Below are 12,381 nucleotides of genomic sequence, written 5' to 3' on the forward strand. Positions count from 1 at the left end.
CTGTAAAAAAAACAGGTTAAAAGTTATTTTTTTAAATGACATAGCCCCCCCCCCTGCTAAAGCTTAACCGGCCCCAGACTTGCCAGCCAGTCCTGGTTTCTAAAATTATGGGGAACAAAATGAGTAGGGTTCCACCGTAATCTAGAAACCAACGCCAGGCTGCAGGGCCAGGCCTGGTTTTAAACAGCAGGCTACAGGGCCAGTCCCGGTTTTAAATATAGGGGGAAAAATATTGCATAGGTTACCCTCTATATTTAAAACCAGCACCGGACACAAAATGGCCGGGCTGTAATGCCACAGCCCAGAGACCCTATTTCTGGGTCTCCAGAGTCAAAGCATTATCAGCCCAAGCTGCTCAGGCCAAGCTGGGGATCTCAGGGGAAGTGGGGACCTCCCAAGAAAGGGTCTCCCCCCGAAACCCTAGGCTTGGACTGAAGCCTGGGACTCTTCCCCGCACCCCTGGAGTGTTGGATATGGGGGCAATAAAGTGAAAAATTAAACTATTGTATTTTACAGTGAGACTACAGATGCCAGCATGCCTGCCCTTTAGTACTTGTAGAACTACAAGTGCCAGCAGATGGGTGGCACCTGTACCCCCACTGTAAAATAAATAGTTAAATAATTATACAAAACACATACACTGTGACTAGTAAAAGTTTATTGCATACACCTACCCACTCACATATACTTACCTATACCAGCTGGCCTGTCCACTTGTCCCATGTAGAATCCATAATGACTGGCCCTGCAAAAAAGAATCTATACTCACCTTAATCCTGGCGCTGGTCTCCGCAGCATCCCTGGACAGACCGGCTGGTATAGGTAAGTGGACAGACCGGCTGGTATAGATAAGTATGTATGAGTGGGCAGGGTTATAAAATAAAGTTATTCTTATCACTGTGTGTGTGTTTTGTCTTTCTTTAACTATTTATTTTACAGTGGAGTTACGGGTGCTGGCCGCTAGCTGGCACTGGTAGTTCCACAAGTGCCAAAGGGTAGGCATGCTGGCACCTGTAGTCCCACTGCAAAATACAATAGTTGAATTCTATTCTTTATATTATTACCCCCGTACCCAATACTCCAGAGGTGCGGGGAAGAGCCCCGGGCTTAAGTCCAATCCTTCGGTTTTGGGGGGGACCCCTTCATGGGGTGGTCCCCACTTCCCCTGAGATCCCCAGTTTGGCCTGAGCGGCTTGTGCTGATATTGCTTTCGCCCTGGAGACCCGGTAATACGGTCTCCAGGCTGTGGCATTATAGCCGGCCATTTTGGGTCTGGTGCTGGTTTTATATATAGGGGGTACCCTACACTAGTTTTTCCCCCTATATTTAAAACCAGGACTGGTCCTGCAGCCTGGTGTTGCTTTCTAATTTACGGTGGAACCTACACATTTTTGTTCCCCATAATTTTAGAAACCAGGACTGGCTGGCAAGGGCGGGGCTGGTAAAGCTTTAGGAGGGGGACCCTATGTCATTTTTTTTGTTACTTTTAACCATGTTTTCACAATTTACAGGCAGAAACATACATGGATCACACTGGTCTGTGTATGTTTCTGCCAAACTCGCAGATCACAGGCAGATGTATTTATTTTATGAGAGTTTTCCCATCTCATGAGAGTTTAGAAACTCTCTGCTTGGTAAATTCCCGAATCCTATCTTCACCAGTGAAAAGGTTATCGAGTTTTGCCAATGGTGAATTGAAAAGAGTTTGCTAACTCTCCAGTATTTTCCCGTAGCAAAGGAGATCTCGCTCCCGAGTTTGACATTAGTAAATTTGAGAGTGGGAAAAAATGGCCAAACTCTACAGAGTTTGCAAACTCTCCCAAACTCTCACTTTAGTTAATTTACCCCAGGAGTATTATCTCCCCTGTATTTTATATGACAATCACTAATAAATGAATGTATACTTATAATATTTTCATATAACAAATGCTCATTATCTTCTCTTTGAGGAATTCCACCCAAAAAGTTTTTTTTCTTATTTGATCTTGCAGAAAAACTCCTTATAAGTGTATACATTGTATACTAACAACCTTGGAGTGTACCGCCAGCATATTATTATTTCCCAAATGGTTTCTTAAAAATTATATATTGTTGGCATTTTATCTATCTATCTACAGTGTCTATGTATCTACAGTATTTATCTACTGTATCTACAGTATCTATGTATCTACAGTATCTATCATCATTTTATTTGAATTTGATTAACTTCCACTCTTATCCCCTCATCGACTGTCATGTGTTTTTAGCTAAAGTGACACAGCATCTTGGCAGAAAAAATAATTTGACTACAAAGTGCTTTACCAATTAAAAGGGGACAGATACAAATTATAAACTTGGTCAAATACAGGAAAAGTGCTTGTAAGATTAACAAAAATACTCATATACTGTACTCGTATACTACTGCAAATATTTGAAGTGTATTTTGTGTTCGTTGTATTGTACACTAATGATCCCTGTAGTACATGCGCAGATTACAATTCATTTTATATATAAAATGAATTGGTCTTTTTGTATGTCTGTCTGTCCGGTTATGCATTTGGACACCCCTGAAACCAACACAAGGTGGTCTAGTTTGATCCTGGACAGGTTTTAAGGGGGTTAGGGTCCCGGTTGGACCTCCCATTGGTGTTCGCTGGGCAGAACTTTTACCCGGGAAGCCTGTTGTGAGCCTTCCACTGAAATGGATTTGGATGAAATCTTACCAGAGTGGTAACACTGGATCCCAGAAGACCTACTAGGGGGTTGAGGTCCCGGTCAGATCTCCCAGTGGTGTGTGCTGGGCAGAACTTTGACCTGGGGAGACTGGGCAGAACTTTGACCCAGGGAGCCTATTCTGGGCATTACACTGGATGGATTTAGATAAAAACTTGCCATAGGGGTGGAAATTTGTCTGGGATGAATAATAGAGTGGTTGAGGTCCCTGTCGGACCTCCCATTGGTTTACGCTGGTGGGCAGAACTTTGACCCAGTGAGCCAGTTCTAGGCTTTTCATTGGATGAATTTGGACAAAAACTTCCCAGACTGGTAACATTGGATGCCTGAAGACATACTAGGGGGTTGAGGTCCCGATCGGACCTCCCATTGGTGTACGCTGGACAGAACTTTGACCTGGGGAGCCGTTTCTGTGCCTTCCACTGGATGAAGTTGGATGAAAACTTCACAGAGGAGTGACAACTGGTCTAGGATGCCTAATGTAGTGGCTGGGGTCCTGGTCAGACCTCACAGTGGAGTGCAACGGGCAGAACTGTGTCCCAGGGAGCCTGTTCTGGGTCATCCAAATCAGGTCACGCATAGCTCGAGACGCGCACACTGCCTACGCAGATGCGCCTCCATAGGAATGAATGGACTTTTCCATGTACGGTTTCAAAATACTTATATGCATATGATACTAGCTATGTATAACACACTCTATAAACAGTAAGAATAATCACAGAGGTTGAGTCTCCCATATCCAAACATTCCAAAATACGGAATATTTTTAGCATGACTGAGAAAGTTAAACCTTTGCTTTCTGATGGTTCAATGTACATAAACTTTGTTTAAAGCACAAAATTATTAAAATATAATATAAAATAACCTTCAGGCTGTATGTATAAGGTGACTATGAAACATAAATGAATTTCATGTATGTACACAATCTTTTTTTGATACACAAAATTATTAAAAATATTGAATAAAATGACCTGCAGGCTGTGTGTAGAAGGTGTATATAGAACATAAATGCATTCTGTGTTTAGATTTGGGTCCCATTTCCAAGCTATTTCTTTATGGTATGCACATATTCCAAACAACGGAATATTCCAGGGGTATTTTGGATTCCAATATCCAAAATACCCCTGGTCCCAAGTATTTTGGATATGGGAGACTCAACCTGTACTATCATATATATGAGGAAATTAATACCTGTGTTAATACAATTACAGTGTAGGCACATTTAATATTTATCCTATATACAATATTGTCTCATAATACTGATAATACTATAAGTGGCCTGATAATTCTAAGTATTATATGAGATATGATATGATAGTACATAAGATATTGTATGATGAGTGACCTGACTCAAATACCATCATAAAATAGTGCATTGAGCAGCCAGGCATCATCTGCTTCTGGCATTGGATGGCAACAGAATGACCAGCCAGCAGCAGTGTATGTGGAATGGTCTGTGGTGATGAGTCATATCTCTTGCTTGAATTGAAGAGGACATTATAAAGAATATCTGATTTATGATATTGATGTTTAGCAACAGGATGTGGTAAATATTAAGTACAATACATACAGTATGCTTGATCATCACATAAGCACAAGTACCACCTGTGGTTTGTACCATCTGTGGATACTTTAAGCTTTATTAGTCAGTCCTTAATACAAAATAAACAGAAAAAGCCAGATCACCTGAAAACAGTTGAATTCGTACTAAATGCACAGAAAAAGCAGTCTTCAAACAGTCTTTAACACAAACTAAATAGGGTCAACCTAAATTGGTGCGAGTAGGCTTGTTTGAGCCGTTTTTAGGGCAAACTCACACTGCGAATTGCATTTGCAATCCAATTCTAAACTCATTTTTTTTCAGGCACAGCGCCGAACACCTTAGAGAGCCCCCCCAATGACTAATTAGGCATTTGGAAGTTTTCAATTAGCTTAAGTGGCCCAATAATTACAGTTTTTGGGTGTTTAAAAAATGGCATCAAATAACCCTCACATCAACTTTTACATTAATTTAGACACCCTAATCTAATTACAGTATTTTTGTTATTTGAAAAAATTATTCCTTTTTATAATTTTTTTTTACCAAAAATTACCCCAAAATCATGTTTCCTGCTATTTTGCATTTTTCATTTAATTTGTTGAGATTACATAAAAAAAGTTTGCTTTTTAGAATTTTTAACTTTAATTCAAACAATGCAAATATAAGCCATTTGACACCATTGAAAAATACTCCAATACTTTAGTTATGCTTACTAACAGCCATTGATATGGTCCTGCTAACAAAATGATCAGTTTTAGTATTTTGTACGGATCCATCTTTTTCTGTAAATTTACATGTAGTCTAATCAGTATGGATCTGGCATGTTCTGTATATTTATATATAAAGTAGTGTGGTTCTCGCTTTTTTATATATTTACATGTAGTATGTATCTGGATTTGTATGGGCTACTTCTCCACTAGTCCACTTTTCCACTCTTTAGAAGGCTTAATACATCTCTCCCTACAATCCAGCACAGTGAGTTATACATGCTTAGTTACATTTTAGGTGACATTTACAAACTATTCTTATAATGCAGTCTAACATAAAATTTATCTCACATTGATATGTTCCTTTCTTTCTATTACCATCCTTCAATTTTTTTATATATATAAAACAGGATTTAATCATTTTAATTTCCCGATATATGTTATATTTTAATAATATGTAAATATGATAAAATACATTGACAATATGTAAAAAATAGAAAGTACAGGTGGCATACTCATGGCATTACAAAGAGTGTGCTCATGAATATCAATTATCATGTACATTCCAAACTCATATTGCCAATTCACCAGCAGCAGAAATTGGGTGTGACAAAATGTGGGTGTATATATATTAAACAAATAAAATGTCTAACAATTGTTATGCCAAAGCGCTATAATCACATACAACATATACCAGCCCTATATGACCAGTATTCAACATCTTTGTAACCACTACACTATACAGAGAACATTTTGAGACTGCCACACAATACAGGGAGCATCCTTGTGACCTGCACATAATGCAGAGAGCATCCTTTTGACTATTACAAAATACAGAGAGCCTCATTGCGAAGGCCACAAAATAAAGAGAGCATTCTCATGATTACCATGCACTACAAAGAACAATCTTGTTACCACCAAACAATAAACCAAACATCCTATAAATTTCTAGTGACCACCATATATTACAAAGATCATATTGGCATTTCTATCACGATAAGGTATGAATAATGTATTCAGTATCATAATTCCAGTTCCCAGTGGCAGAGATAAACTATTGGTACTATTGATAACATAGGGGGAGGCTGGCACCATTGATACTGATAAATGTGGTTAATGGTATTGTGATGGATCTTTCCCATTGAGGTGATTTCTTCAACTGTGGTCATTAATACTTAGAAAATTGGTAATTTTGTGTCCACATAATTTTTTTTTAATATATATGAGTACACATTAAGTACATGCCAATAATTTTATTTCTTGATTTCACATTTATTACTAACCATAATGTATATTGTGTATTTGCCAATTATTTACATGTTATATTGTGTATAAATAGGCTAATGTGTATTTATGACTAACACTGTCATGTCACACTTGAGGTATACATACTAATTATGCCTAAATTACAATATAACTGGCACAATGCAATTGCTTCTGTTTTGAGATGCATTCAACTGAACATATGTATAAAAAATGCCTTTTTGTGCATATTTTATACATATGTTCTGAGTGTATATGTATCTATGTATGAATTGGCCTTTTAATGCAAAGCAGGATGTACAAAAAATCACTCATATAGAATTTGATTAATGGTTAACCAAGAATTTCCTAGTATTTTACAATGTATTTTTGATTATTTAAGTCAAGCTCCCAGTTTTTTATTTCACATTTAAATGAGAGAAAGCTTTGAAAGGAAATGAGTTATATCAAACCAAATAAAGACAGTATATGCATGTAGATTTATTTTATAAGGCATTTTACAATTTTTTTCAAATATAGTGGATAAAATAAACACTAATATTGAAATATATCACTCAGTTTTCTGGACTATTGACAATGATTTTAAATACGTGCCCAGCTGAAGCAAGCGATACACAATAATCTCTTTTTTACTTTGCACACTATAATGTTTGCTATGCTAGGCTAGAGCTAACCTTCAAGACCATAATATGTTTCTGGGGAATTATAGCTCACAGATGGTGAGTCGTTTTTGATTACAAGCCTTGTCATTCCAGGTACCATCTGTATACATTTCAACACAACTTTCTTGTCCTTTGCCACTTGGTTCATTTTTATTCCAATGAGTGTAAACTGCAGGAATACCATTTAAATTATTAAAGGTGTTAGGCAATGACCCCGCTTTGATTCCCAGGTATGCATAGCTATTATGTTTTTTCACAAATGATAACATAGCATTGTTCTCTGCTTCATTTATGGGAGTAGCAATATGTCCACCAATATCTTTACAGGTGGATGCAGAAGTTTCAAAATCCACTTGCTTTCCATTAGTGGCCATTATCTTTTCTCCAGCCACTTGGATCATTCCTTCCAGTTTCAGTACTAAAAGACAAAGTTAACATTTCATTGAGAAAAGTTTGTAAACTTGTTGAGGGCAAATTAAAATATCTTAATTTTAATAAAAATACTAGTTGCGCAGTCATTTCTGACTCGGGTTGATTGAGCAAGGAACGCAGTTGGTAATAATCATGTAATGGGCCGATTGTTGCGTACTGTGCATGCGTATGCACTTATATGATCCGCCCACTGCGATCAGGACTGCGATCGCAGTGACTATGCAGACCCATTGCAGAGTGATTGACAGGAAATGCCATTTGTTGGTGGTGATGTGGGTAGTCGGCGAACCACAGCCGTACCAGTACATTTGAACTCCGTTGCAGGGGCGTGCATAAATTATTCATTTCAATAGCCTATGCAGCCTGAGGTCTCATAGTGTGCATGGAAGTTAGCAATTCCTGAGTAAGGTTAGAGCTTGTGCAAGTGTGCGTGAACTGAGATGGTACTCAATTGTACCAATGGTTTCACAGTCTTGCTAAACATTACGGGTGTGTGCTAAGTAAAGTGGGTGTCCTTGTGTAGTGCTGTGATGGGATAGCAATCACAATGGATTACATTCGCAGTTGCATTCTGTAGAGCCTGGGTGTATGACCGGCAGGAGGACCCCCCGCATTACACGAACATACTTTACTCCCGAGTGTTGCCACTGGCAAGGATATTGCAACACATAACCAGCTGAATTATCCAACCACTGATTGCCTAACATAAGGATCACACCCACTGGGATTGTGAGTATATTGATGTAAATGGTCACAACGGTTCCAGACAGCAGGAGATCCTGTGAGTAACCATACACCTCTTATATAGGTCTATGCTTGACATTTCCACTAATTAACTCTCAAGGAAGGCCTATATGTACCTGTGACAAGTTACCTTCACCAATTTGTTGGTCTGACTTAAATGTATATAGCCGGAGAGTACTCTTTGATACGCTTTCACAGAAAAGTATCCACATTGATGGGACTTTAATCCTGAGAGCGATCTTTATTGCTTGTTATTCATGAGGTCTGCAACAATTGTACAATTAATATTTACCAGAGGTTTTTAGGGTCATATGTTTTTTAATATGTGATACTACTTGTGTATTTTCTCATTATTTTATTTTATTTTATTTTAATTCATTCTTTATTTTATATGTTAGTTCTTATGGTATATTAAATAATTTTTTGCTATCTTGACTATCCTATGTTTGTGTTGTGAAGTACATTAGATATTTTTACTTATATATACTCATAGAATCATACTGTGACACTATTAGATAGTCACGATGGTTCATGATACAATTTAGTGTGCCAATCAATTTCCACATATATCAGGGCATGTTGAGAGGGTTAAGTATCAGTGGATGTGCAGACAGTATTTTTATTTTTAGCGTTACGTAGTGAATCTGACCATTAGTCATTCATGGTTTTCTCCAAATAGTGAAACATACAAAATAATTGTAGTAGGTTTAGTGACTGTATAATATCAATTTTAAAGTTTTTAAACTGCAAACAGCGCATCCACTATGGCTAAGGATTATGTGGAGAATCAGTTGCTCTTTATTAGTTTAGCTACAAATAACTTGATAAATTTGAGTTAACTGCCAAAAAATGTCAAGGCATTGTAAAGTTGTTCCCTGTGTTAAACTCTGTTTTATTTGTACATAAGTGGAGACACCAGTTTGTAGGCAGAATCAACATTCAGGTTATCAGTTTGGGAATTAATTACATCACTGATGCATGAGGTACACTATATCTGCATTCTTCATTCAATAGGAACTACAGTAGTGACATTAGTAAGGTATGAATCAGTGATGTTATTAGTTACTAGTGATACCTTGAATATTGTGAAAATTGGTTGAGCCAACTAAGAAGGATTACCCCACTGTAAGATGGACCATAACTACCAGTCTGTGTATTCCATCTTGCTCAGTTTCCCTTTTCACATTATTATTATTGTTATTATTAGGAGGTTAACACTGAAAACAATAAAGAGATCAGCTACTACTCAAAAGCGCCTAGCCTCAAATACACATTAAAAAAGTGCTACTGTACTTGCCTGCTTCCAGCCTACTAATACGTCTATTTAGATCAAGCAGTTGCACAGATGGATTTGAAACAGCAGGCACACCTAAAATAAAAAAAAAACAAATGTAGTATTAGGATCTTTTGTCTTAAGTTCTTATTAGTTCTTGTTTAGCTTGCATTCCCACATACTTACCAAGAAGTCAATACAAAAAAATATTCAACAAAGGTTAGAAAAAACACTAATATAGTTAGACATTTATGTAATTAGATATCTGAGATATCTAATTTAATCACTCTAGTGTTCATTAGGAAAACTTGTGTACCAGTAAATTAGGAAAACTTGTGTACCAGTAAATTAGGAAAACTTGTGTACCAGTAAAAATATTCAACGTACATTTAATTTATTGCATGTAACTAAAAGTCAAATCCAATGTGTTATATCTTATCTACCTGAATCTCCTATGTATGGTAAGCTTGACTTGTCCACATTAACACATTGCACATCTAAATCTCCTTTAGGTAGTGGAAGGCTATCCTTTACATCAGTTTTAGGTAGTATATTTCCTCCAAACATTGCCAGTAGACCTTTAGGGAGAAATGCAAAAAACATAATGTCCTATTGAAACACTATCTAAAATATATCTTCCAGATCAATTTAGTCTATCTTTTAGCTGGTTTCATATGTATGTGGAATTTCCTAAATTATTGATCATTGATTCTGGTGTTATTAGCTGTAATTACTTGCTTATTGATTGAATGCCAATGACCAAAAACACCATTAGTGTTTAGTCAACTTTCTGTTGATAGCAAACACAATAATTAACACATGCAAATCCTGTAGGGAATCATTTTACAATAATATCAACTACATAATGATTTTATATCTACATGTGATTCGAATTTAGGGGGTTATGTCACACTTGTTTTCACCAGTTGCACTAATTGTACTAAAAGAAATGTGGGAAGAGGTCAGGTGGAAAATAGTTTTTTACCCCCCATATTTTACCATATATCTAATGCCCATAAATTACAAGGATATTTAATATAATATGCAAATTATAGCCATAAATTTTCTGAAAAAATACATAAATCAGAAATGAAGAGCTAGTATTATAAGAGAAGTATAATGTAAAAATATTCTGCGTGCAAACTACCTCTGATTATGAAGGGATTATAAAAAGAAAATCACAAACCTTTCAGTAAAGTTTTCTCAATTAGTCCACCTTCTACACCCTGAACTTCTGTATCTACATTGGGAAGCACATTTAGTTTTGGAGCGTCTGGAACTCCAGGAAGTTTTCCCCAGTAATCAAATGGTTGAGGAAGACAAGTCACCAGACACACCAATACAGAGAGGAGAAGAGATCCCTGAAGGAACATCTTTATGGATAGTTAGCAGGAAATCTGTTCATAATGAAATGACAGGGCTCAGTACAGACAAGAGGCAACTATATACTGTAACAAATTATTATTACATCCATCCTATTCTGATGGAAGAGATACAATTTACATAAGCAATTCCACTTAAGGTATATTAGGCACACAATGGATATCATGTCTTGTGACATCACTTTCTTCTCATGTTATTTGATAGGCTACACTGTCAATGATCACACAACTGCACTTAGTCAATTTCAGCCAATGAGACAATGACATGGAGCTTGTTTAGATGGGTTGAAATCATATTATAGTTTGACAAGCTGTAAACTGAATTTGTACTTGTGGTAGCAAAATACAGTATAACAAAACAATTTTCATTTGGGATCTTTAGACTGGTATATTGAGAATATGATATGAGAGCAATGTTCTGACTCATATAGACATATGGATAATTCCAGTCCTTGAATGCTTCTGTGGGTCAGAATAATGGAAATAGACAGCACAACTACAAAACTCAGACATGGGTTCAGCAATCATAATAACTGTATGCTTTATAGAACAGTGTGCTCATGTCACATCTGTTTGTAAATTGTGGTGTAATACAAATATTAGTGCTATTTTGTTGGCTCTCCTTGCCAATTAGAATGTATACATTGTGACATTATGACCATTCAATTAAGATTTTTTTTACTGAATTAGTCAATACCCAATATATAGGGCTAAAAATAGAAGATGTATTCAAAACAGTACATATAACAAATAAAACAAATAAAAGCTTTAAAATATAAGCAAAACATATAATAATCTTAATATACAATAATAATGCAAATATCTGGTGGGGTATAATTCCAATTATCAGCCTCTCACCATCAATGGGTGCCGTGGTGGGCTAGTGCTTATTGCAGCATATGGTCCTGGGCTCAGCAGCTCAGCACCACCGCAGAGAGCAAATATATGTCCAGAAATGCTGTTTATAGATGTCCCCTCCATCTCACATGCAGTCCATTGCAATGCGTTTCAGATCTTATGATCCTTCCTCAAGCAAAGATCCTCTGGACACAAATGCTCTCTGCGGTGGTGCTGAGCTGCTGAGCCTGGGACCATATGCTGCAATAAGCACTAGCCAACCGAAGCACACAACTATGGTGAGAAGCTGATAATTGGAATTATACCCCACCAGATATTTGCGTTATTATTGTATCTTTTCCTTATATTTGAAAGCTTTTATTTGTTATATGTACTGTTTTGAATAAACCTTCTATTTTTTTAGCCCTATATGTTGTGTAATTCATTCTATTTCAATACCAAAAATTCTTAATTGAATGGTCATTCAATTAAGAATAATGTATACATTCTAATTGGCAAGGAGCGCCAACCAAATATCACTAATATTTGCATTATCCTTGTATGTTCTGAAGGTGGTGTTCCTTCAATTTGTGTTATTTGGGGCAGCACCAGTGCAAATAATTTGCGCATTCTATGGTATAACTCACATCACTGTTGAGATTGTAAATTGTGGTGTGTAAAGTCTCTGAACACACTTATCAAGTCCCAAATGCCTTCATACTATATGTTGACTCATGATATATGCTTATGAGATTTATAGAAATTAGAGGAAAGATAAAAAGATATAAAGTATATGATCATTGACATATATTAAATGAAATATTATATT

General features: G+C 36.6%; 1 protein-coding gene across 1 annotated transcript; it reads right to left on the bottom strand.

Annotated features, from left to right (window-relative positions):
- Nucleotides 1-6,922: 6,922 nt before the first annotated feature.
- Nucleotides 6,923-10,706, bottom strand: LOC148443253 (pulmonary surfactant-associated protein A-like). The gene is made up of 3 exons (XM_088463094.1): nucleotides 10,520-10,706; nucleotides 9,358-9,429; nucleotides 6,923-7,302 (listed from the first exon to the last, which is right to left on the bottom strand). The coding sequence occupies exons 1-3, from the start codon at nucleotides 10,704-10,706 to the stop codon at nucleotides 6,926-6,928; spliced, it is 636 nt and encodes a 211-aa protein (XP_088319220.1). The 3' UTR covers nucleotides 6,923-6,925.
- Nucleotides 10,707-12,381: the final 1,675 nt, after the last annotated feature.

The sequence above is a fragment of the Taudactylus pleione genome, unplaced genomic scaffold, assembly GCF_031769625.1.
Source record: "Taudactylus pleione unplaced genomic scaffold, aTauple2 ptg001314l, whole genome shotgun sequence".
Lineage (NCBI taxonomy): Eukaryota > Metazoa > Chordata > Amphibia > Anura > Myobatrachidae > Taudactylus > Taudactylus pleione.

Coding starts and splice junctions, on each gene's coding strand:
- LOC148443253 (XM_088463094.1), bottom strand. CDS start 10,706: ATGTTCCTTCAGGGATCTCTTCTCCTCTCTGTATTGGTGTGTCTGGTG. Junction 9,430..10,519: donor TGAGAAAACTTTACTGAAAG/GTTTGTGATTTT, acceptor TTTTTATTTTAG/GTGTGCCTGCTGTTTCAAAT. Junction 7,303..9,357: donor TATTAGTAGGCTGGAAGCAG/GCAAGTACAGTA, acceptor TTTGTCTTTTAG/TACTGAAACTGGAAGGAATG.